A 27,797-nucleotide genomic window follows, 5' to 3' on the forward strand; every position below is an offset into this window, starting at 1 on the left:
GTTTGGGCTTCTTTGCCCCTTTAATTGCTGCCAGTAAGAATGTAGATTTGTGGCCTGTACATAGACAAAATTAGCCTGCATTCACATGATAAGTGTTTTGTGCTTTGTTCACCAAGAGCGTTTGAGCCTTTCACATGATACACAGCAAAATCGCTTTCTGCTGGCTGTGCCACTAAACAGCAAGCTTGAAAACAGTACACACTACTGATTGACATCATGGACAGTTTATTTACATGCAGTTTTGTGTAAAATGTGTTTTAGTTTAAAACAAGAAAGCTTTGGTAAAAGATAAAAAAGGGGAAATGGGTTCATAAAACTTTGTTTGAATCAAAGGCCACATTAATCCATTAAAGAACTAAGTTCAGTGGCAAGCAGTAAAAACCATGCAGTGTGTGCTGCCCAGGACGGCGCAAAGGCAAAGAAAAATGACACAGCCTCACAGCCATTGCAACAGTGATTTTGCCGCTTAGCGTGTGAATGCAGCCTTATGTAATCAGTGAGAGAAAAATTCGATAAAGTTATTTTACAGGAATATGTCAAGTCAGTAGTCTATTACCTGATGCTTTCTAAAAATGGGATGACATACAGGAATAAATCAACTAAATTATTTAAAAACAAGTTTGCTTGTGCAACCCCAAAATCAGACAGTAAAATGTAAATTAAAATTTACTTTGTAAATAAAAGTCATTTACTTTAACTTTCATGTTTTGTCTGGTCAACTTTATTTCATTTGTTAATATACATCCATGCCTGCATTTCAGGCCTGCAACACATTCCAAAAAAAGTTGGGATTGGAGCAATTTAAGGCTAGTGATGAGGTTAAAATTGTAATATCATTTAACAGTTCAAAGAATCTGGAATAATGTCAGCATGTAAAGGGCAAAGGCGCAAGCCCACGTTGAACACCCGTGATCTCCGATCCCTCAGACGGCACTGCATCAAGAACTGTCAACATATGCTGACGACGTCTCTTCCAGGAACGTCCATGCATTTTTCAGAAGACAATGCAAAACCACATGCTGCACACATTACAAAGGCATGGCTGCGGAAGAAGAGGGTACAGGTACTGGACTGGCCTGCCTGCAGTCCTGACCTGTCCCCAGTAGAGAATGTGTGGGGAATTTTGAAATGAAAAATGTGACAGCGACGACCCCGTACTGTTGCACATCTCAAGACGTGTTAGCAGGAAGAATGGGACAAAATTAAGCCTGAAACAATTCATTGCTTTTGGTGCCAACACATCTTATTGTTGTGAGAGGAAATGGCAACAGTACAAAGTGGTAAATGCTTTACGCTCCCAACTTTATTGGAACATGTTGCAGGCCTGAATGGATGTTTAATAATAAATGAAAAGAAGTTGACCAGACAAAACATTAAATATCTCAGGTTCATACTGTCTGTAATGAAATAAAAGCCGAAGTAAATGTATTTTTATTTGCATTTTTCATACTGTATCATCATATATATATTTATATATGAAATCATGGTTCTCCTCTTTAAAGTGTATATTTATGTAATGGGGTTTGTTTTTGTAGTTGGGTTTACTTTGTTATGGTAATTACTATGTGAAGTTTTGTGTGCTGACACATAAGTGGTCTGATTCACTCTGCTCAGTCTAAATGCTCTTATCATTCCATTTCTTGGAGTGCACTTGAAGGGCCTGTCTCCAACAGAAACCTGTTTTTAAAGACACTTTAGCTTCAATTCTGCCAGAAGTAAACTTGGATTACTCATCTGCTTTAAACTTCAGTTGCTGTCTCTCTGGCAGGATCATGAATCTCTCAGTTTCAACCCCTTGCCCTTTCTCTGCATTTCCCCCCGTCTCCCACTCACTCTTGCTGTTTTTTAAAGGCCGCTCTCACGCTGCCAGTGTTTGGTTTTAGTCTGAACCTCTCTCTCCTGTGCATGTCTGCTCCTAGAGTCTATGAAAGAGAATCCGTACGAGGATGTGGATCTGAAGGGGAGAGGTCTGGCCCGCAGGTCTTGTCTTTTACCCGAGAGGTCTAATGAGTCACTCAACAGGACTTGGACCTCCCAAGAAAGGAAATTCAATTCAACTCCCCAGGTATTTTGATCCCACCAAGCAAATGTTTTCTCACATTTTGTCTGATCTGATCATGTGTTCAAAAAACAGGGGTGCAACAATACATGCAGCTCACAATTTATTACGAATTTAAAGTTTAATTTGGTGTCAAACAACTACCACCAATTAAAAGGTAACATAGCAGTTCAGTGGTCTTCCTACATGCTGGTATTATTATTAATATTTTTATTGTTAATAATATTATTATTATTTTTATTGTTATTGTTTAGAACATTTGGTTTTCTGAATGGCTAGTTTTCTTTTTGTTAATGGCAGCTTTTAGTGTTTAAATATTGTGATTACGTGGCATATTTAATAAACCTATTATCTTGTATCATATCATGATGTTTTGTTAATTACCCAAAGTTTATAACTTTTTAACAGTTTATGATTAATTAAATGAATTTAGTTGAATAATCAACTGTTTGTCACATAACCTCTGAAAAGTTTTTATACAGTTTAGTTGGTTTCGGCACTAAATAAATCCCCCAAACTTACTTGTACTGTGCACTGTAAGAAGATTATCTATGAGCTTTAAAACTCTGTTACATGCCAGACCTCAGACATCATTTATTTATAATCATTTTTTTTTTTTTACATTTTTTTTTTGCCTTCAGCTCCCGTCTAAGCCTAGCTGCCAGTCTTTGCGGCAACTGGGCCCTGCTGAAAGGAGGAGCCACCGGACATCCCGCTTGTCAAAGAGACACAGTCATGATGACATGTTGTTGCTGACCTCTCCATCCTGCAGTCGGCTAGATGACAGCCTGAGCAATGCCAGTGATACACTGACCTCTCACAGACAGAGACGAGTGCCCAAGGTATGGTGGATTTGAACCGTCTAACAGAACTGCATTTAACCCTCAAAATGCCCCAAACAAAGCAAAAAAAAAAATCCATGCCTACTTCCAGGGATGTATAGCATTTAATATATTTAGCTATTTTTTGCTTTGCACATCTAATTAATTACCAATGTGTCCCACAACAAACATTACTATTTATATTTTTGTATAATGACTTCACTATTATCTTTTTGGCTGCCCCCTTATGTAGGGGTTGCCACAGCAGATCTAGTCTGCATACCAGACCTGCCAATGATTGCAAAATTTAGAAATATAAATGAAATCCTGTTTCTGTACTACAGTGAAGGAAAGAATTTCACTTCCTTAAGTTTGCAGCAGCATTTGCAACTAATCCGAACAAGGCAATAAGCCAAATATGTATTTAATTAAATGGAACAACACACAAATAAATAAACATAAATATTAAATGAGCTAGTTGTGACACTTAATTCACCTGAACCTTTATTTAACTGTCAAAAGTACAAATAAATTTTTTTTATTCTATTTGTGAAAAATAAACAAATTTATAAAATGATGCTTTAACACTCTTTTAATTATACTTTTTATTGTTTAGGAATTAAAGATTATTTTTTTCCAGTTTTGCAAGTAGAACTTTTAGCCTTTCTTGCTGTAGACAAGACTTGAGCTGCTTAACAGTCTGTGGTGGCCAGAATTACACAAAATTAATATATAGCTTCCGTGCCGCTCAGGTGGCGCAGCGGTAAAAATGCACGCTGTTCACTAGAGCTGAGATCTCGAATACATCGTATCGAATCCTGGCTCTGCCTGCCGGCTGAGGCTGAGAGGCCACATGAACAACGATTGGCCTGTTGTTCAGATAGGGTCGGGTTTAAGCCAGATGAGGACTCTCTCTCAGACTAGTGCGATTATGACCTCTGCTGGCTTGGTGGTGGCGCCAAAGGAGTGCGGTAGAGGGAGTGGCTCTCCGTACACAGTGCTGCACTGCACTCTTCCAGTGTAGGTGATAAGATGTTCGATTGCTGTGCACGTGTCGGAGGGTGCGTGGAGCAGCCTCGTCCTCCTCAATCAGGAGCAGGGACCAGCATTAGTGACAGGATGATTGACGGGCCGAAATTTGATGCATCAAAGTGGGGGAAAAAGGGAAAAAAATATATATATAGCTTCCTATTTGTATAAAACAGTTTCAGGTTGCATTTCTTGATGCAGTGGCAGACTGTGTTAGGAGTGATAATTATTATATGTACTAAAAAACATTGTCTTTGAACTGACTTACAATTCCTAGTCTTTTTTTTGCCTCTGTCCCAACTTCTTTTGAGTATGTTGCAGGCATCACACTCTATTGTTTTTATATTTACAAAATACAATTAGTTTTTTTTTTGTAAAAACATTGAAAATATTTTCTTTGTACTTTCATCAGTTAAATAAAAGTGAAGCAATTTAACTTTAAAAATGACCCTTTTTAGTTTTTATTGCATTTTAGAAAGTGTCCCAACTTTTCTGGAAATGTGGTTTGTACATATATAGTGTTAAGTGTTTGTTAAAGTTATAGTTAAAAACATTTAAACTCAATAAAAGTCATATTTACTGTTAGTAATGAGAGTACCATACTAAAATAAGATGTAATTTATAGATATTTACAGTTTCCTATGTATTATACTTTGCCTGGATTTCCTACAGTGTTCACCAACATTCTTTTTTCTTACTAGGTGGTGCAGAGAATTAACTCTATCTACTGTACAAAAAGAGGAAAGAAGAGACTAAAGAAACTATCCAACATAGAGACTGCTTCTCTACGTGGTAGACCTTTTTATTTTTATATGAGCTTTCAAATAGTGCCCCAAGGGTCAGTGCTTGGTCCAAACATAGTTTAGCAAAATTGCCCTTTGACATTAAGCAAATTCCTTTTTTTTTGCAGATGACAACAGTGAGAGTGAGAGTGACTCTGATGACAGGTTTAAAGGTGAGGGGTCAGTGCATTTCCTTGAATAATGATCCCTGAAGGGCAATCTGGTTTTAGATACTTTTCTTTATTTTAAAGATCAATAAAATAAAGACATTTAACTAGATCATTATCCCAAATTAGCCTTTACTGCTGATGATAGGCACTTTTTTCTGTTATTGGACTCTAATATGTTGAAGTGTACATACATGGAATGAACAGATTATGTATATACCTTCCCCAGCCCACACTCAGAGGTTGCTAAAGTTGCAGTCCATGTTGCGCCGTGCACCTAGCTACCGCACTCTGGAACTGCAGCTCATCGAATGGCAGGAGCGTGAGCTGTTCGAATACTTTGTGGTGGTGTCACTAAAGAAGAAGCCCAATAAGAACTCGTACACCCCAGAAGTCACCTACCAGTTTCCAAAGGTAAAAATATCTAAGATCTAAGCATGGTTTGTGATGCATTTGGGAGGTGTCCCAAACCCCAGGTTCTATTTAGTATATACAAACCCCATTTCCAGAAAAGTTGGGACATTCCGTGAAATAAAAAGGGCAGTTGTAGCCTAGCGGTTAAGGTACTGGACTAGTAATCCAAAGGTCGCTGGTTCAAGCCCCACCACTGCCAGGTTGCCACTGTTGGGCCCTTGAGCAAGGCCCTTAACCCTTAGACAAGATTGCTTAGACAATATACTGTCACAGTAGCTTTGGATAAAAGCGTCTGCTAAATGCCAAAAATGTAAATGTAAATGCAGTACAAACAAGAATCTGTGATTTGTTAATTCTTTTGATTATTTATTTAATGGATAAAAGTAAAAAGAAAAGATTTCCAATGTTTTCACTGATCAACTTCGTTGTATTTTGTGAATTTAAACACATTACAATTTTATTCCTGCAACACACTCAAAAAAAGTTGGGACAGAGACAAAGTAAGAATGAAAAGTTGCAGTGTTATGAAAGATTGCACAATAAGCAGGTGAATTGCTAACAGGTAAGGGAATCAGGATTAAAGGAGGATCCACCAAAGGCTCAGTCTGTACAAGCAATGACAGGTACTGGCTCACCACTTTGTACCAAACTTCATGAGAGAATTGTCAGTTGTTTTAAAAAGAACATTTCTATATGAAAGATAGCAAGTAATTTATTTCCTTTACCATCCACTGCACATAAAACTGTGAGATTTAGGGAATCCAGAAAAATCTCACTCCATGTAGGGCAAAGACAGGAATGTGCATGACCTTTGATCCCTCAGACTACACTGCCTGAGAAACCATGGTACTGTGATAAATATAGCTCCATGGGCTCTGGAGTACTTCAGAAAACTGTTTTTACTTAACATAGCCTGTCGCTGCTTCAAGAAATGCAGCCTCTGGACTCGAGTTCATCTCAGATGGACTGAAAGACGGTAGAAACTGTACACTGTGTTTAGAAGAGTCCACATTTCAGTTCGCCTTTAGAAGAAAAATGAATGTCAGTTTCTCCATGCCAGTGATAAAACAGGACTGTTATCCAGACTGTTATTAGTGATAGGTGCAAAAGTTAACATCTGTAATGGGTGGGGGTGCATTAGTTCCCACGGCATGGATAACTTGCATATGAATGAAGGTACCATTGATGCAGCTTGTGATTTCAGAGAGTCATGCTGCCGTCAAAGCGATGGTTATTTCAGCAGGACAATGCCAGGCCTCATTTTGCAGAGTGTGTGTGCTTGACTGGCCTGCCTGCAGTCCAGATTTAAATGTACTGAGCATCATGAAGAGGAGAATCATACAACAGCAACCATGGACTGTTAAGTTCCTCAGTTCCCAAACGGTTAAAAAGTCTAATTCATAGGAAAGGTGATGGAACACAAGGCTAACCAAGCCAGCTTTTTTTGGGTGTGTTACAGGGATCGAATTCTAAAATGTTTATATTTACAGAATACAATAAAGACAATCAGTGAAAACACTGGAAATATTGTCTTTTTATTTTTCTCTGTTAAATGAAGATTCAAGAGAACTATCAAATCACAGATTTATCTTTTTACTACATTTTATGAACTGTCCCAACTTTTTTGAAAATTGGAGTTTTAGTATACATTTAGGACTGTTGCAGGAGCTTTTTGTTAAAAGAGTTGTATTACATTGTATTTCTAGTATGAAAGTGAAATCACTATTTTATAGTTATTGAAAATGTCATCCACTGACCACTTCAGATCGTTATATTAATTTAATATTAAAGATAAAGCACAAAACGTTTTGTAAAACATAATTTCATGCATGAAAGGGTCAAAGATATCCAACACACATATTTTTTCTTGTAAACATAATCACTGGTTATTAAACTTTAGCAGCAACCAAACACTTTCTGTCTTTCACATCACTATGAAGACATTTTTGGGACAGTCTTTAAAGAATTGCTTTTATTTAGACACAAGTATGGGCTTTTAAGCATGAAGCACTCATTCCTTATTAGGGTTAAAGTCAGGACTTTGATTTTGATCCTTCTAAGCTATTCAGAGATTGGTTGGCTTAATTGGTTGGCTAGTTGGCTTATTCTTTAAATTGTTGTCTAACACCCAAGAACAAACATAAGAGGCAGAAAAAATATTGTATTTTTTTTATTTAAAAACAAAATTAGCATTTCTCTAACACCATAGTTCAGTCAATACATTGCAATAGTATTGTAGCAAATTGCTCATTTCTGCAACTATATAACATGTCAGATCTGTTCTAATAGAATTTCTGCTTTTAACCTTGTAAAGACACCACACTAAATCCTGCACATCGGTATCATTGTTTTCATGATTTTTAATTGGCACATCATTAATGTCTATTTTTTAAATTATGTGCAATGATGTTGTAGCCATTTACACAGTTTGCAAAACAGTACACACTCCTGTTCTTGCTTATTGCAGTGTCATCTCTTAAATTTGAATTCAGCCATCTGGGTTTAATACATTTTACATTTTCAGCTTTTAGCAGACGCTTTTTATCCAAAGCGACTTACACAATGAGCTGAACACGATGAGCAATTGAGAGTTAAGGGCCTTGCTCAGGGACCCAACAGTGGCAACTTGGTGATGACGGGGCTTGAACCGGCAACCTTCTGTTTACTAGTCCAGTACCTTCACCACTAAGCTATCACTGGCCCAGCTATAAGTAATGCTGAGTGTGATTGAATTGCACTTTTTATTATTCACCTTTCAACATGACAATGACTTGAAGCATACGCAAAGTCCACGAACAAAAAGTCACAAGGGGTCTAAATACTTTCTAAATTCACTGTATGTAAAGATAGACTTTAAGTAGCCTTGTTTTATGATATAATGTAATACTCTCAATTCCACTGCAATAAATAAAGTGTGCACTTTATAAAGCAGTGTGCCTCTCTTGTAGGTCTGCAGTACTGAGTTCTACTTTAATAACCTTAACATGAGCAGCATTCTCAAACACAGAATTGAAAGATATTTTTTACTTTCCTTACTATATGGTTTGAAACATAACTTAAATTTCCATCATACATAGCTATATAATATTGTGTATATCATAATACATAGTTATACCAAAATACTTCTTTATTGGGCTGCTATGTGGTTTAGTGACTTTGTCCCTTTGAGAAACTGAAAATATGTCGGCTTCCAGCCAGAGCGGTGACCCTAATCATGTCATCATCTTAAAATGGAATAGTGGAGCACTAGGGACAAAGAAGGAGGAAGTCACTTTTTAGTGGGAGATGACTATTCTTGACATATTTCACATAGCACTTGATTTCTGCACAAGAACAGCAAAAAATAGCTGCTTATGTGTGTAAATGGATGTTTGAATGTTTTTTTTGTCTTTTCCTGCAGCTCGAGAGGCTCACCAAGCAGATGAGAGAGGCAGAGCAGCGTCTTAAAGCCATTCCCCAGTTCTGCTTTCCAGACGCCAAGGACTGGAGCCCTGTTTCTGAGTACAGCAGGTATTCCTCCCAGTTCTAGATACTTAATCAGTACGCTTTTGACTAGACAATAAACACATTAAATCATTCTTTGTTGCTTGGCCACCATATGCTACTATGGATTGTTCAGGTTTTTGTATATAAGAGTATACACTGATCAGCCATAACATTAAAAGCACCTCCTTGTTTCTATACTCACTGTCCATTTTATCAGCTCCACTTACCATATAGAAGCACTTTGAAGTTCTACAATTACTGACTGTAGTCCATCTGTTTCTCTACATACCTTTTTAGCCTGCTTTCACCCTGTTCTTTTGGTCAGGACCACCACAGGACCACCACACAGCAGGTATTATTTAGGTGGTGGATCATTCTCAGCACTGCAGTGACAATAACATGGTGGTGGTGGTCTGTTAGTGTGTTTTTTGCTGGTATTAGTGGATCAGACACAGCAGCGCTGCTGGAGTTTTTAAATACCATGTCCACTCACGGTTCACTCTATTAGACCCTCCTACCTAGTTGGTCCACCTTGTAGATGTTAAGTCAGAGACGATTGCTCATCTATTGCTGCTGTTTGAGTTGGTCATCTTCTAGACCTTCATCAGTTGTCACAGGACGCTGCCCGTGGGGTGCTGTTGGCTGGATATTTTTGGTTGGTGGACTGTTCTTAGTCCAGCAGTGACAGTAAGGTGTTTGAAAACTCCATCAGCATTGCTGTATCTTATCTACTCATACCAGCACAACACACACTAACACACCACCACCATGTCAGTGTCACTGCAGTGCTGAGAATGATCCACCACCTAAATAATACCTGCTCTGTAGTGGTCCTGGGAGAGTCTTGACCATTGAAGAACAGCATGCAAGTGGGCTAACAAAGTATGCAGAGAAATAGATGGACTACAGTCAGTAAGTGTAGAACTACAAAGTGCTTCTATATGGTAAGTGGAGCTGATAAAATGGACAGTGAGTGTGGAAACAAGGAGGTTGTTTTAATGTTATGGCAGAGCGGTGTATACTAGTGAATAAAATAATTTAAAAAAAAATAACATTACAAAACTTTCAAATTAACAGTCTAATTCCATTTTCCACTGCACAGTACAATATGGTATAGTACATTTTATAACCATGATCCTACATTTTCCATTGTCAAGTAACCAGTAATGTACCAAAGTACCCTTGCTCAACTTGGTTAATCTTCCTGAAATAGAACCAAGCAACTGGAATGTCTACTTCAGCAACTTCCTCCTAATTTTATGAGTGCTCTTGTGCAATTGCAAACAGACAGTAAAACATTAGGTACAGCACGGATAGTTTTGGATTTGGATGTGTACTTTATTATACAGTAGGGGATAAAAATGCAATAAAAAATGGCTTTAGTTGCTGAATGAAATCCCACAGTAAGCCTTTTAAAGACATGTACCAGTCATTCAGTCACAGAAAACAATAGTTCTTAAAGTGAATACACTGGGTAGTATACACATAATCTAAATATGTAGACTAAGTTTTGAGCAGTTTAAGTAATTATGAAATAAACAGAAGAAAGCAAAAACTCTTTTGTAACTGGTTAGTGCTAACTCAAACGCATTTTTAGATTTGGACTAGGTCTTAATCCAGCCAATCATTAATAACACTGGACCAGGATGAAGTGGGCAATACACAAGACAACAATGCTAGCAACCTTATTCTTAAACCATTTTGGCTTAAATAAAAAATCAGCTTTGTGTACGGAGAGCCACACCCTGATCAACGCATTATCCCTTGAATCGGTGCAGGCGCCATCAATCAGCCAGCAGAGGTTGTAATTGCATCAGTTGTATCAGGTATTATTTGGGTGGTGGATCATTTTCAGCACTGCAGTGACACTGACATGGTGGTGGTGTGTTAGTGTGTGTTGTGCTGGTATGAGTGGATAAGACACAGCAATGCTGATGGAGTTATTAAATACCTCACTGTCACTGCTGGACCGAGAATAGTCCACCAACCAAAAATATCCAGCCAACAGCGCCCCGTGGGCAGCGTCCTGTGACAACTGATGAAGGTCTAGAAGATGACCAACTCAAACAGCAGCAATAGATGAGCAATCGTCTCTGACTTTACATCTACAAGTTAAACCAACTAGGTAGGAGAATCTAATAGAGTGGAGAGTGAGTGGACACGATATTTAAAAACTCCAGCAGCGCTGCAGTGTCTGATCCACTCATACCAGCACAACACACACTAACACACCACCACCATGTCAGTGTCACTGCAGTGCTGAGAATCATCCACCACCCAAATAATACCTACTCTGTGGTGATCCTGCAGGGGTCCTGACTATTGAAGAACAGGGTTAAAGCAGGCTAAAAATGTATGTAGAGAAATAGATGAACCACAGTCTGTAATTGTATAACAACGAAAGTGCTTCTATATGGTAATTGGAGCTGATAAAGTGGGCAGTGTGTGTAGAAACAAGGAGGTGGTTTTAATGTTATGGCTGATCAGTGTATAAGGAATATCAATGAATAGCAAGTGCATACTTTTTAAACGTAACAAAACTAGCAGCGTCCACCATTTTTGATGGCATATCTAAATACGTCTCTCGCGCTAAATAACCCCTTGTGGCATCTTTTTTTGGCACAGTGAGACCTTCTCCTTCATGCTTACTGGAGAAGACGGCAGTCGGCGCTTTGGATATTGCAGAAGGCTCCTGGTAAGCACTTTCTTTGCTTAACTATCCTTCTTTTTCATCTCTTGTTTGTGCATGATAGTTTTGTATTGCTTAAGCATTTGAGAAAGTAGAAGTTGAGTCTGCAGTAAATAAAATGTTATGCTGAAGCAATATATGAGGCTTAAATGATAAGTAGCTCAGTGGTTAAGGTATTGGACCAGTAATCTGAAGGTTGCCGGTTCAAGCCCCACCACTGCCAAATTGCCACTGTTGGGCCCCTGAGCAAGGCCCTTAACCCTCAATTGCTCAGGGATTGTGTTCAGTCATAACTGTAAGTCGCTTTGGATAAAAGCGTCTGCTAAATGCCAAAAATGTGAATGTAAATGTCTAGCCACTTGGGAATATCTTACTGTATCTTACTCAAAAGGGAAGATGAAAAAAATCGAATCATAATATGTGTCACTGTAGAGTAACAAGCTGTAAGTTGTGTGTAGATTTATGGTGAGCAGTGCATTTTGTGTTTTGTGAAATAGCTTTACATGATTCTGTATAAGCTGGAGATAAATCATATCAGTAAGTAATTTTCTTGTAAAGTCTTGCCAGTGTGTTGCTGTGTCTTCTCGTTTTGGTTGCATTAAAGTATGTTATCCTTGCTGTTTCTTAACATGTATTGATGTCAAAGCAGAATGAGTGTTAAACCAGAAGAAAAAACTTTCTATTTGGTATAACATAAATCAGATTTTTCTTGTTTTCATAAAAATAGAGAACTGTCATAGCTATTGATGTCTCAGTTGTTGTGGTGGAGCAGTTTGTGGGTTAACATTATGCAGGGAGGAGGTTCAGGGACTGGCATTAAAGAAGCATTCCTAAGGATTTCAGTCCAGCTCCACATACTTGAGTTAACTATCCATTAGTAAAAAAAGCCAGCTGAGGAGAAATGCATACCTAATATGGAAAAGTGAAATGGAGAATTTGTGTGTGTCTCTGTGTGTGTGGTTAGACACTCTTTAACCACCTGACTGATTTCCTTAAAAAGGACAAAAGGGGCTAGGCTTTGATTACTGGGTTAACTGTGTGAAGGTAATCATTTACACTTTAAGACTTAAAGTAGTTTTGGTCATTAATTTTTATTTGTTTATTTGTTTTATTAGGATTTTAACATCATGTTTTACACTTTGGTTACATTCATGACAGAAACGGTAGTTACTGATTACACAAGATTCATCAGTTCACACAAGGTTATATCAAACACAGTCATGGACAATTTAGTATCTCCAATTCACCTCACTGCTTGTCCCTGGACTGTGGGAGGAAACCGGAGCACCCGGAGGAAACTCACGCAGACACGGGGAGAACATGCAAACTCCACGCAGAAAGGACCCGGACCGCCCCGCCTGGGGATCGAATCCAGGACCTTCTTGCTGTGAAAAAAAAGCAACCCCAAATATTAAAGGCAACTCTATTTTTGATTCTGTTGATGTGAATCTATACATGAAAAACAAACAAGCAAACAAACGAAGATAAATAAAATCAAATGTAATTAGACGTTACAGTGGTACCTTGTAACTCATTGTCCCCTAAACTCAAAATCTTTGAAACTCAACGCCCTTTGTCGAATTCAACATGTTCAGTTTTTTTTTTTTTTTTTTTTTTATAAGTATTTTTCACATTGTTAAACTTGAACTTACATACAAACAGTGACCACTTTATTTACATATGTATTTACATATGTGACCACACATTATTAACATATGCAATATCCAAAGCCTCCCACACTGTATTCAATGTTCAATTTACACCCGTTTATACAGCCGTAAATAATAAATAAAAGAAAAGAAATTTACATATACAAACCCCCAACTTAAATCCTTATAATACAAACTTCTCCAGTGTCCCAGTATAATAATTGGTGATGAAAGGATAAATTAAAAATCCTAGCCACTCTTTATTATTTTTTCAAAGAAAATTCGATCACCAGTATAGTCCAAAAAAAACAGTCCAGATATTATACCATTGCTTGAGGTTATCTTTAGCCCAGTATGTTAAATATTCCATTGGCAAAAAAATCTAAAATTACTTTATGCCAGTCAGAGAGTGTTGGGGGTCTGTCAGAGATCCACTTCAACAAAATAACTTTCCGTGCAGCATAAGTCAGTGAACACAAAAGCTTCTGTTTATTTATTCCTTTAATGTCCGGGTTTGGGACTTCCATAATAAAACAAAGTGAATCCATTGTCGTTCAGTTTGTTTTTTAAAAATTACAAAATAACTATAAACAGTTGCTTTGTTCAGCGTTCCTCCTGTTTCACTTTTTATTCAGCTGCACCACTCAAGTGCCCTGAATACAGTAATAATAATAAAAAATAATACAGTGGTACCTTAAAACTCAACGTCAATTGGTTCTGGGAGTGGTATTGAGTTTGAAAGGTGTTGAGTGTAAAAGGTATTTTTCCCATAATGATGTATGGAAAACCTGTTAATGCGTTCCATGGTCCTGTGAACTTGCATATATTTTAGGCTTATCTAAAATAATTGGGTTGTTTTTGACACTTAAACACTGAAAATTACACAAATATAATATAAAAACACTGAAATAAAAACTGATTCTTACAATTTCTCAGAACCCAGAGCGGTAAATTGTGCTAGCCCAGTATCACTGGGATCCAGGATTCGAAACCCTAGAAGCTGATCCAGCATCTGCATACACATGATTGGCTATGTTTGGGTGTATGTGTGAGGCCAGGTGATGGATGGTATCCTGTCCAGGGTGTGTTACCTTATTGCGCCCAGTGATTTTTGGTGCAGCCAAACCCACTGCGACTCTGAACAGAAGAAAGCGGTGGTAAAACATGAAATTTTAATGAAATGCAATTTTATTTTGTTTTTGCATTTTTCTCCCAAAGTACCATCACAAACCATCACAACCTATTTCACCTACCAGAAGCAGGTTCTCACAGATGGTATTGCATATGAAGTGTCATGCACTGCTGTCTATAAATCAATCATCCATCATGCAGGCGCCTCAACCAGCCAACAGAATTCACAATTGCAGCAGCAGTAAGAAATCCATCGATCATTCCCTCCTTTAGACACAGTCAGTTGTGGCTGCTTGGGAACAGAAATAAACCCATCTGCATGTTGTTAACTCACCAATGATGCCGATCAGGTAATGACATCAGCACGGAACAAATCTACTTAAAAGGGAAAGACTCAAAAATAATAGATATTTTTAATAGATATAGTGGCAAAAAACTAGACAACCACACTGCACACTATACACTGATCAGCCATAACATTAAAACCACCCCCTGGTTTCTACATTCACTGTCCATTTTATCAGCTCTACTTACCATATAGAAGCACATTATAGTTCTACAGTTACTAACTGTAGTCCATCTGTTTCTCTACATACCTTTTTAGCTTTCACCCTGTTCTTCAACGGTCAGGACCCCCACAGGACCACCACAGAGTGGGTATTATTTACGTGGTGGATGATTCTCAGCACTGCAGTGACACTGACATGGTGGTGGTGTGTTAGTGTGTGTTGTGCTGCTATGAGTGAATCAGACACAGCAGCGCTGCTGGAGTTTTTAAATACCGTGTCCACTCACTGTCCACTCTATTAGACACTCCTACGTAGTTGGTCCACCTTGTAGATGTAAAGAGACGATCGCTCATCTATTGCTGCTGTTTGAGTTGGTCATCTTCTACACCTTCATCAGTGGTCACAAGACGCTGCCTATGTGGCGCTGTTGGCTGGATATTTTTAGTTGGTGGACTATTCTCAGTCCAGCAGTTACAGTGATGTGTTTAAAAACTCCAGCAGTGCTGCTGTGTCTTATCCACTCATACCAGCACAACACACACTAACACACCACCACCATGTCAGTGTCACTGCAGTGCTGAGAATGATCCCTCAACCAAGTAATACCTGCTCTGTAGTGGTCCTGGGTGAGTCCTGACCACTGAAGAACAGCATGAAAGGGGGCTAACAAAGCATTCAGAGAAATAGAAAAATTACGACAGATTTATTTAACAAACGCATGACCAAATGATTCTACAAAACACTTTTATTTAATATTAGCAGGAATATATTCAATTGTGGTTAACATTACTGGTATTCCTGAATATTAAGTACACCATGTAAAATATCTTTGGAAATATCAATAATTTTTACTATGAAACAGTCAAGAACTTCCAGGACGTGGTGAAAAGAGGAAAACTGATGAGAGAAATGTGGCAAAGAAACCATATGAAGAACTTCAGGCTGAGCTGGAGACATCTGGGCTGATGGTTTCAGCCATACCATATGCCACACACTGAGGCAGGGCAAACCAGGGCTCTGTGGGCGAAGGCCAAGGAGAACTCTACTGCCTAAAGAAAGGCATAAAAAGAGCATCTGAACTTTGCCAAAACTCACACAGACAAACCACAGTCTTTCTGGGAAAATGTTCTATGTGCTGATAAAACCACACTAGAGCTCTTTGGCAAAGCATACCAAGGTTATGTTTATAGACGACAAAATGAAGCCTACAAAGTGAAACAAGGTGGAGAGTCCATAATGCTGTAAGGCTTCTTTGCTGCCCCTGAGACTGGAGGCCTTGAATGTGTTACAAGAACTATGATATCAGAGCATTTTAATGTGCTATGTGCTCCCAAGAGTAGGAAAACTAGGCTTGAGTTAAACAAAGTAGGTCCTGCAGCAGAATAATGACCCGAGTCACACATCCAAAAGTACACAAGAACGGTTAAGAAGTACAACCCCAAATCAGAGAAAGTTGGGACAGGTATGGATAATGCAAATGAAAAAAAGGAATTTCGTGCCTTTATTTTGACTTTTATTTTAGAGTATGAACCCTAGATATTTCATGTTTTGTCTGGTCAACTTTATTTAATTTCTTAATATACATCCATTCCTGCAACACAATCCAAAAAAAGCTGTGTTGATCAAGCATTTACCACGTTGTAATGTTTACATTCCTTATCACAACACTTGATGTTTTGGCACTGATGATACCAAGTGAAGTGATTTAGGTGATGTTTTGTCTCATTATTCCTGCCAACACGTCTTAAGGTGTGTGACAGTATAGGGTTGATGTTGCATTTTTTGTTTCAGAATTGTCTCAAAATTTTTTTCAAAAGGGCAGTGGTAGCTCAGCAGTTTAGGTACTTGACTAGTAATCAGAAGCTTGCTGGTTTAAGCCCCATCACTGCCAAGGGCAAGGCTCTAAACCCTTAATTGCTCAAATTGTATTCAATAATAATTGTAAGTCGCTTTGGATAAAAGCATCTGGTAAATACAGAAAATGTAAAATGTGAAAAAAAAAATTCTCCACACATTCTCTCTTGGGGACTGCCGGCAGGCCAGTCCAGTTCTTCTGCAGCCATGCCTTTGTAATGTGTGCAGCATGTGGTTTTGCAATGTCTTTTTAAAAAAATGCATGTACTTCCCTGGAAAAGATCACCTTGAAGGCAGCAAATGTTGTACTAAAATCTCTTTTCTGCATTAATGCTGCCATCACAGAAGTAAATTACTTTTGCCAAGGGCACTTACACAGCCCCATACCATAACAGAACCTGGCATTTGGACTTGGTGCTAATATTAGTCTGGATAGTAATTTATGTCTTTGGTCCATAGCACATGGCATATTTCTTCCAAAAAAAGATCTGTAATTCTGATTGCCCTATATGCACTGGAATTTCCCCAGATCTCTTGAAACGTTTAATGACAATAAAGCCTCTTAAATCTTAAATCATAATGAAGACTTTTGAAACAATTTTTATATTCATATTAATAGGACAACAAATAAGTATTAAAATGTTTTAATTTTTCTGATGGGTCCTAAAATTCAATTGAATGTTTGAAGGTACACAAACCCAAATCATACTAAATACTAACAAATATTTTAAACTGTTTTTTACCTCACAGAGTCACACACTGTCTAAAAGTAAAACAAGTGAAGGCCAGTTCATAAAACAGCTACGGGAAGCTGTTTCTAAATAGAACCTTTGCATTAATGACCCATTACATGCTAAGATAAAGCTTTTAAGATTATTTAAACAGTGAGCAAATCCCTGTCCTCCGCAAACCGTTTGATTTGCTCTTTATTTTTAAGTACAGCTTGTTTCACAAGGTATTACTGTAGGTAGATTACTGTCTTATTTTCCAAGATTCAAGAGTACACTTTCATGTGTTCTTACAAGCACTTTGCTGATTTATGTTTTTTTTTCTTCACGTGCAGCCGAGTGGGAAAGGGCCTCGCCTTCCAGAGGTGTACTGTGTCATCAGCAGATTGGGATGTTTTGACCTGTTCTCAAAGGTGAGCTCAGGCTTGCTCAAGCTTATAAAACTCATTCATTCTTTTGTCTGAACTCTTAGATACAGAGCCGTTTGGCAAAAAGCTGCTTCTGGCCTGCATAGTGAACCTGCGATATTTTAAGCAATTTTACCCGTTTTTTTTCTTTGACTTAATAATTTGAACACATTTTAATCCAAAAACAGGTTGTTCAACTTTGTAACATTGCATCAGAATTTTTATTAGTGATTATGATTAATTATAGTTTCTGAATTCTCTGTGCTCATTAAAAATGCTTAACTAAACCCATTAAACAAAGCCAAATGCATTACAAAAAGAAAGTTTACAATGCGCTATACAGATCTTAGAAAGTGTATCATAATCTTTTGCAACCTTATGCCCTATGATCATCAGTACAAACATTTGCCTGTAAGGACAAAGAACATGGAACAGTGGCCTCTTTGCTAAAAGAAAATTATTCAGAATGAAAGATATAATTAAATAACCACAGAAAACAGGTCAGCCATGAATTAGCAAGACCTGCTAGAACAAAGGTCCCACTGTTTACAATGCAGTAATTAGACTGAAAAATAATTAAGAGAAAATTACCTTATTTTTTAATTTGGTAATCACACATCCAATGTGCCAGAAGCTTGTTAATGACCATCAAAAGTGGCTGTTTAAGGTTAAATATCTGAAAGGACATGTAACCAACTAGGTGTACTGTGTGTTTTTATTTAACCAGCAGATTTCACATATTGTTAGAAAATATAATAAACTTTAGAAACAACTAAGGAAATAAGCCGATAATGACTAGAAGGTGATACAGGTGTGGAATTCACCTATACTTTAAACCAAGAAGAATCGTGAAAAAAATGCAAAACAAGCTCACCTCCTTATTTTACTTAAATAAAATGTTCTAACTGCATTTACAGACATAAACTGCGTTCCTACAACATGATTTATAGGGGGTTTGATCAGGGTGGTTCTAAAAAGTCAGAGAGGCACTGATGTAAACATTTAAAACTACTAAAATTAGTGTTACTTCATGTTCACTATCATGGCTAAAAGACTTGGGGTTTTACTACTTACTTAACATGAATAAACAGCCATTACTTATAGCCTACATGACTTATATGGACAAAAGTACTGGGACGCCCCTTCAAATTTTCATATTTATGTGTTTCAGCCACAACAACTGGTGTAGTAATCAGGTGTGGGAAATCAATTATCTGAAGGAAATTTTATGCTTCAAAATTTGCAGCAACAGTTAAGGGAAGACCCTTTTCTGTTCCAGCATGTCTGTGCCCCTGTGCACAAAGCAAGCTCTATAAAGACATGAAGAAAAACATTTAAGTTAAAAAAAAACTCTGAACAAAGGCCTCTCTGGACAGCTATGGAATCAACTGGAACATCAAATGAGGTTTTGTCCAGCCATACAAATACTCTTTTCACTGAATGAACACAAATTCCCACATACACACTTTAACAGAAGTGGCTATTGTTATAGCTTTAAAGATCACATAGAGGCCACTCTATTTTAATTCTATTTGTTTTTTAATTTGGCTGTCCAACAAGCTCATGAACAGGTGTCCAAATACTTTTGTCCATAGTGTATATGTATATATTTATTTTGCTTCTTTTTTTCCCTTAAATAAAAAAAGCGTCATTTTGCAAATTTCATGCTATCTTTGTGTTGGCATATTTTTCAACAAGAGTCTAAACAGCGTAAAGTTGTGTTTACTAGCAAACCACCTGGTATTATTGAGCGTTCAATGCAGCATAAGAAGAAAATCATGTTGTCTTTAGATAGTTTGACATTCCTGCTCTATAATTTAAAGGTTTTAACCATTTAAAATTAAAGTTTCTTGGTACAAGGGTTACTGTAATTAACAACTCTGTTCATTGTTGTTATTATTTCTTATTTATACTTACATTTTATACTTTTCAAAGCAAAGTAAAGCAAATTTAGGAACTATTTTACTTGACCATTAGTCACTCTGTCATAATTTGTAGCACATGTTTTATTTTCTCAGAAGGACCTGACTTGCATCTTGTACCGTTTTCAGATCCTGGATGAAGTGGAGATTAGGAGGGAGATCTCGGCAGCCCTGGTCTACCCATTTATGCGAAGCCTTATGGAATCTCCCTTTCCAGCGCCGGGCAAAATCATCAAAGTCAAAACCTTCCTGCCTGGTGCAGGCAACGAGGTCAGATTGTTAGAACCCATAGAGAACAATTCCAAATGCTACATGGCCAAAGTATGTGAACACCCCAACATCACATCCATATTCTGAACATTCCAAAGCCATTAACATGGGGTTGATTACTTTTTATACTGTAACAGCATCCAATAATGAGTGTGGCTGCAGAGATAATTTCCCCCATTCTGCAATTTTCCCATTGTGAATTATTAAGGTTGACCACTGATGCTGGGAAATGAAAAGCCTGCTCATAGAAGTGGCTTTTCCCAAAAAAAGTCTGAAGCACAAAGTTCTCTGAATTACCACTGTATACTGTAGCATTAAGACTTTTGTTTTCTGGACTTTTGGGGCTATTCCAAAGTTTTAGTATTAGAAGCAACACCATTTTTCACTTCCATCAGACACAATTGGTAGGGTTGATGTCTTGCACCATTCTAGGCGATCCTTGGCAACGTCATTGGTGATGCTAGGCTTGCTAGATTACTTGACCTTGGAAATGTGATGTCCAAAAAGGTTTTTGCAAAATTGTGTGTTTAAATCTCAATAGACGAGCAAGGTAGTAGCATCAGTAGGAAAAATTGAACTAACTAAAGTAAAATGTTCTGATTATAAAGTTGCTAGTTTAAGTGTTGTTTAACATTGCATTCTTTTTGCAGGTGATTGAGTTGCGGAGGCCCATGGACTCCAGGTTGGAGCATGTGGATTTTGATAGTCTCTTTAGCTGTCTGAGTGTGAGACAAGTGGTTTGTGTCTTTGCCTCTCTTCTGCTGGAGCGCAGAGTCATCTTTGTGGCTGATAAGCTCAGGTAAGATGTTACTGTAGTGATCCTGGGACATTTATGTTGGCTCTTCTGTAACATGTATAATAGGGTTGGTAGTGTGTTAAGAGGCTGTTAATGTTATATATGCAGGATTACAGTATACAAATATCTAGTGTTGCCCTTGACAATATTCTTACTTTGTCAGTCTAAATATTGTTTAATAATCCTCCATGATTCGGTGCCCTATAGATGCCAACCATCATGATCTACATGCCACACGCATTTTTCCATGCACTGTTTAGGCATACAACCTTTTTTAATGATGGTTACACGGGTGTAATTGTAACAGGCCCACTTGACACAAAGATTGACAGGGGGCACAAATTACAATATCATTCCCAACTGCCATTAATTGTATGACTGGCAGAGGCGTAAGGGAGCAGCAAATGATTGATGTGCTGGTTTCTCTTGACTGGAAGCTGTACCTTAATTTGTTTCAGGTGGGGAAATGTGTATATTGTCATGGTGTCTTCCCTACAGTACTGCTGACTCCTCTGTTGGCACATGCTATTCTCTGAAACTATAATGCCATGCTTGATCTGACCTGGGCATCATGTTTGAATCCACGCTGGGCACGAACTGTGCCAGTTGGTGGCCTGTTCTGGGGTTCTGCGCTTAACTCTTTTTCTGAGAACTTGGTTGTTGCAGAATTGTGAGTTAAGCATTGTTGTGACAGCTTTTATTCTTATGCTTTCCCTTTTCTCTGCTGCAGGCTGCAGAAGTTTTTTTGCCTTTTGTTTGTTTATGTTGTTTTGGCCACCTACTTTAGTCTCCCATTTGAGTAATGTTATATTTTTAGGATTTATTCAAATATAAAACAACATGGCCATTTTTATTGGAAAACCATGAAATGCTAAGACATTTAATTTAAAATCAAATATCTTATCAACTGTATAAAGTAAAATATGCATCCAACAGCTTCCAACTATGGCCGATCAGATCAATGAACTTGACATAATTTGATGCATTGGGTGTGAAGAAAGTGTTTTGTCTTTCACAGATCCCTAACCTTAATTCCATTGAACAATTTTGGGAGGAATTGAATCTTTTGTAAGCCAGGCTGTATTATCTGACCTCACAGATACTTTTTTAATGGAATAGGCACAGATTTCAATTCCAATATTGTGTGGAAAGCCTTTCCAAGAGTAAAGAAAGAGGGGCGATCTTAAGATTAATGCAATAATGCATGATTTTGGAATAGAGTGTCCAATAAGCTTATGGTCAGGTGGCCTTACACTTTTGGCTATACATCGTACCATCAGCAATATACATTCTTTTGTTGGCTAAGCTAAAGATATGACAAGAAATAGCATGCCAGTGAAATAGGGTTCCATTTTTTGTGGGATTAACACATATTTCCACTTCCTGCTGTCGTGCAGTGGGAAGCTGATGGCTGATAATGCTTAGGACAATGCTTAATCAATCAGGAAAAGCATTTGTAAATAAAACTTGGTATGGTATGTTAATCTGGATGTAACAGAGCAGGGGTCCCCAGGGGCTCCGGTGCCCATCCTCCCCCTCCTCAAAATATGCTCAGTCACGGAAACCAGGCGTAGGCTGCAGTGGTCATTAGCAAGTGGGTTATTTGTGAAAGTCTAATCTCCACAAATCAGTGGCTAGTTTAAACAAAGAGCAACAGGGGGGACCTGGGCCGGGTGACTGTTGGGGAAAGAATGTACTTCCTGTGAATGTGGGTGTGTGTATGTATCTATATATGTATATCTGTAATCTCTGTGTTTTTAGTGTTAAAGTTTTACTTTAAAAAACTAAATCTCCATTAAAATAGCTGTACAGGTGAATAACCAGCATGTATCAGCTATTAAAGATCTCTAACAATAAGCACAGTAATAATATGACATGCAACATGAGGCAACTAACAGGTTTTGTTTCAGACCAGATAGTGGGTGCTCAGGCTGCAGGAGAAAAAAATGTAAAATGTTTAATCTTTCAAAATAAAGTCACAGTAAAACACACCAGGCATAGACTAACAGCATCAGTGGTCACACGTGTAAATTTGTGAAAACCCTGAACACCCCAAACAGGCACCTTAATGACTCAAAAAAAAAAATTTTGTGAGCTATACACATTGTAAAAGACCATCATGCCACCTCTAAAGACAACTTGCCCGTCTAGGACAGCTCAATTCAGACGGCTGGTCGTGAGGAGAGGAGCCAGCAACACTGACGAAGAAACCGTGATTATATAGAGGGACATCTACCCACAGGCATAGTGCAGAAATTCTTGGTTCTTGCGCCATCATGTCTCCTGTCGATCTGCCATACCTTAATGGCATGGCAGATAGGTATGATTCTGTAAATTGTGCCTCCTGCTGATCTTTCCTGTTAGACAAAACAACAATATAAGCCTTTTGTGTCAAAGATTAATGTGTCCACAAAGTTGAATCAGTTCATCTGGACACAAGTTGTCGGTCATTATGCAAAACAACTGCATATAAGGTTGGGGTATTCATCACCAGCCTAAACTGAAGAAGTCACTTGGATAAGTGATGAAACGTATCTCTACAACAAACTTATGTCCAGATGAACTAATTCAATTCTGTGGATATGTGTACCTGGATTATTAAGCATGCATCAGGAGAACTGAAGTGTAAGGATCCATAATTTGGTGTAAGGAGCACAAAACCTAGACAGCTGTGCAATGAATGGTCTACTTTTACCATATTTTCAAGAGAGGTTTGTGTTTGATGACTCCTTCTAACAGAAGATCCAAAACTGTTTGGGTAACCATTTAGTAAACAGCTCAGGTACATTACGGATAATGAATGTTTTGCAAGGTCATGTAACAAGTGTAACAGCCAACAAGTATTGGGATTTATTAACTTAACATGACCATGTGCACATTATGGCACAAGCCCTCTTTTCATAATATGCCAGGATAATAATGGCTACTTCCATTATTACACTAACCAGCTGAATGGGAAAAAAACCTTGATCTTAGTTTTTGGTGCTGGATGGACAGGTTTAAGTATTTTAGAAACCCTAAGGACCTTTTTGGTCTGACTGTTTTTCTAAAGTACAGTAGTGTTCAAAATAATAGCAGTCCAACACCATTAACCTGATAAATCACTGTTTTTAGTAGAAATGCTATTTCTACATAGCAAAAAATTTACTTGAAAGTGTAGTAGAGTAATGAAAACAAAACAAGGACACAAAATTAGGACATGCATGCCGTTCATTCTGAGTAATCGAAGCATTGATTGAAAGGGGGTTGTTCAAAATAATAGCAGTGAGGAGTTCAATTGGTGAAGTCATTCATTCTGCAGAAGAACGGGTGTCAGTTTTGGCCCTTATTTAATGTAGGAGGGTGGCAAATGTTGCACAGGTTGGTCATAGCACATTTCCTTTTGAAATACTGGGTAAAATGTGTTGTTCCAGACATTGTTCTGATGAACAGCATACTTTGATTAAAAAGTTGATTGTAGAGAGAAAAAACATACAGAGAAGTGCAGCAAATTATAGGCTGCTCAGCTAAAATGATCTCAAATGCCTTAAAGTGACAACCAAAACCTGAACGATACGGAAGGAAGCGTGAAACTACTGTTCAATTGGATTGAAGATTTGCCAAAATAGCAAATACTCAGTCAATGATCACCTCCAGAAAGATCAAGGAACATCTAAATTTACCAGTGAGTACAGAAGATGATTAGGTGAAGCCAATTTACCAGCAAGAACTCCTTCCAAAGTCCCGTTGTTAAGAAAAAGACGTTTCCTGAATGGGTTAACATTTCCCAATGAACACATTGACTGGTCCAAAGAGAAATGGCTCAACATTTTGTGGACTGGTGAAAGCAAAATTGTTCTATTTGGGTCTAGTGGCCGTAGACAGTATGTCAGACAACCCCTGAGCACTGAATTCAAGCCAGAGTGCACTGTGAAGACAGTAAAGCATGGTGGTACAAAATGATGATATGGGGATGTTTATCATACCATGGTGTTACACCTATTTATCACATACGAGGGATCATGGATCAGTTTAAATATATCAGAATACTTGAGGAGATCATGTTGCCCTATGTTGAAGAAGAAATGTCCTTAAAATGGGTGTTTTAACATGACAATGACCCAAAACATCTTGGTTACAGACCAACAAGATTGAGGTAATAGAGTGACCAGCCCAATCCCCTGACTTCAATCTCATAGAGAACTTGTGGGCTGAAATCTGAAACGTGTTTTTTTGAGGCAAAATCCAAAATTGCAGAAGAACTGTGGAATGTAGTCTAATCATCCTGGACTGGAATACCTGTTCAGAGGTGCCAGAAGTTGGTCGACTCAATGCAACACAGATCTCGGAAACAATTGTTCTGCCACTAAATATTAGTTCAGTAATTTAAAGTAAAGTGAAACCTCAAACATTTTTTCATGTTATAGATACATTTTTTGAGTTTTTAAAGAAAAATGCTGGCACTGCTATTATTTTGAACAGCCTAATATTAATTTTTCTTAATTTTCTGTAAAGGATTAACACAAACTGACAAAATTGTGTTAATGTTTTGATTTAGAATTGAAAGTGTAGTATTTTCAGTGCATTTGCATTTATGGAAATAAAAGTTATTATAATGATTTTGTGCTTTATTCGCTTTTTTAAAATCACTGCTATTTTTTTGAACACCACTGTAGCTCGTAGGGTTTGGAAAACCTCTCTTTTTCAGCCCACTCCCTTCCATATGAAAGCTAAAGCTCTGGTTGTAACCTCTTAGATTCTGACACCCATGGTCATAGACATTATTCAAATAGGAAGGAGCAGGTAGTATGTGGCCAAGGTTTATGTTTAGGTGGGTATATGCACAGTTCTTCTCTCTCCCACGTTATTGACATAGCTAGAGCCCCTCATGGGAAAGACTGCTGCAACTCAGTCCCAGAATTTCCTGCCAACACTGCGTGATGTATGACTTTGTAGCTGTAATGTATATTGTCTGCCTATGATGTGATAGAAACAATTGTTTCACTCCTCACGCAAAATTTTTTAGAACTTATTCCATTCCTTCACAAATATTTACATTTCTGTAAACCAAGCTTTTTCTTGTGGCACTTAGGAACTATGCTTGGTGATCCAGGAGCTTTAAACTTTTGCAAGCAATAGCAGAGACACTGATCAAAACTACTGCAGTACTACTGGAAAAACGCTACTCTAGTGTTCCTGCATACCCTTCTCATTTTCATTAAATTGATTTTGAGTGTTGGCCATACCTTCAACTGTAGTGAATAAGGAGTGATTATGAGACTGTTCAGAAAGGGAGGGAAACTCTGAGAATGTTGGGCTTGAGGTCAGAGTGGTTCCCTCCTTGTGCTGGGCAGACAGAGCTGTGGAGGAAATGGGGAGGAAGTGGAATGATGTGTAAATATATAGGCAGTTAGGAGTTGGAGGAGTTTCAGCCATGTCCATTCCCCCAAACAAGACTCCAATGACATGTATGATGACAGGAAAGGGTTAGCCACCAGTGTGCTGGCTGGTTTTGATCTGGCTGCTCTGTCTATATTGCTTTTCATGGTTTGGCTTCATTTTTGGGATAGTGTGGGTGTAGATGGTTTCCTTTTCTTGCATATTTTGTGTTGTATTGAAATACAGAGGTCCTTGCATGAAAACTCATTCGTTGTCTGTTTTACCATCACTTTATCTTTTTCAAGGTAGCAGTGGGTCAAATCCATTAGGTGAAAGGTAGGAAACAGGTCGCCCGGACAGGTCACCAGTAACAAGGCAAACAGACACATCCGTAACATGTCTTGTTGGAGGAAACCGGAGCTCCCAGAGGAAACCCACGCAGACATAGGGGAACAATGCAAACTGCACACAGAAAGGACCCTGACCGTTCCACCTGGGAATCGAACCCAGGATCTTCTTGCTGTGAGGCGATAGTGCCACCCATCAAGCCACCAGCATGAAAATTGTTTTTACATTATAAATAAGCACTCTAAATAGTGCAGTAAACACATAAAGCATTGGCTAACTGCTGGAAACTGTATTGTATTACAATAAGTGATTGGCTATGTTGGGATGGGGACGAGTCAAAGCTCTGTGATGGATTGTTGCTTTTGCACACAGTGTTTCCTGGTGGAACCAGACCCACCTTGACCCTGTCCATAATGAAGCTGTTAAAGAAAATAAAAAAGTTTGGTGGCTGTGGCCCTGCAATAGATTGGCGTCCTGTCCTGTCCTGTGTGTTACTGCAATGCACCCAGTGATTCCAGGAAAGCTGGACCAATCACGACACTGACCAGGATAAAGCGGGGGTAAAACATGAAAATGAAATAAATTATACAACCTAGTAGTCCACACTGTAATTACTGCATAATTTAAATTGCTATCCTTTTTGTGTCCGGCAATACTTAGCAGTAGGGTTTTGTAAGATAGGCAAACTCTGTGCCAAAAGCTGCCATCTGACATTTGACCATCTCATCTACTTTCATGAAATTGCAATGCTGCCCCAATTGTTTCACTGGTTCTTTTAGTGTTTTGAAGGAATTTTTAAGGAGATTGTTTATAGCATATGGTATGATATGTGAGAAAGCTACACAGCCCCCAGAGTTTGGCTTTTGCTTTTTTTCAGTGTTTTGCTCGCAGGTTTACACAAGCCAGACTGTGTGTTAGGGAATGGAAATCAAAAACTGACAAACTGACCACACACTATGATCTTCCCCTCACAGATTTAAGCAATTAGAAAAGCATCCACTTTTTAGCGTGGCATTGTGACAAGCATGCACAAAAAAGTACCAAATAGTTCTCACACATCACAGGGAAAATTATTTTGCTGCTTCGTATGTCATCCAGAAATAGGTCTGTATGGTTTACAACCACAAACCTTTGGTCATATCTATCATACTAAAGTATTTTATATCTCCAAAAGTATGTAGACGCTTGACAAAAGGCTTGTTGGGAATTTTATTTCAAAACCATAGATTAGCCCAAGACTGAGCCAGCCTTCTTGATCAGTTTGTTATGTTTCTTTGCATTTCCTGATGTGATGCATTTCCTGATGTGAAGACACTTCTGCAAAAAACACAGCCCCCGCAACAAACGACTGGTAGAAATTAGTCAGCATCTTGCTGCA

The 27,797-nt window shown here is 38.2% G+C and overlaps 1 protein-coding gene across 2 annotated transcripts in view; it reads left to right on the plus strand.

The window, feature by feature from the left end:
* Nucleotides 1–27,797, plus strand: part of dennd2b (DENN domain containing 2B) — an 89,285-nt gene that overhangs the window by 48,271 nt on the left and 13,217 nt on the right. The window contains exons 5-14 of one of the 2 annotated variants that reach the window (XM_063012455.1): nucleotides 1,920–2,065; nucleotides 2,701–2,901; nucleotides 4,611–4,701; nucleotides 4,820–4,864; nucleotides 5,088–5,272; nucleotides 8,673–8,782; nucleotides 11,384–11,453; nucleotides 17,654–17,731; nucleotides 19,744–19,917; nucleotides 20,568–20,716. In XM_063012455.1, coding sequence (XP_062868525.1) covers nucleotides 1,920–2,065; nucleotides 2,701–2,901; nucleotides 4,611–4,701; nucleotides 4,820–4,864; nucleotides 5,088–5,272; nucleotides 8,673–8,782; nucleotides 11,384–11,453; nucleotides 17,654–17,731; nucleotides 19,744–19,917; nucleotides 20,568–20,716 — 1,249 coding nt within the window. The remainder of the gene's footprint in view (nucleotides 1–1,919; nucleotides 2,066–2,700; nucleotides 2,902–4,610; nucleotides 4,702–4,819; nucleotides 4,865–5,087; nucleotides 5,273–8,672; nucleotides 8,783–11,383; nucleotides 11,454–17,653; nucleotides 17,732–19,743; nucleotides 19,918–20,567; nucleotides 20,717–27,797) is intronic. The other variant, XM_063012456.1, reaches the window with a different exon arrangement.

This window comes from Trichomycterus rosablanca, chromosome 17 (assembly GCF_030014385.1).
Source record: "Trichomycterus rosablanca isolate fTriRos1 chromosome 17, fTriRos1.hap1, whole genome shotgun sequence".
Lineage (NCBI taxonomy): Eukaryota > Metazoa > Chordata > Actinopteri > Siluriformes > Trichomycteridae > Trichomycterus > Trichomycterus rosablanca.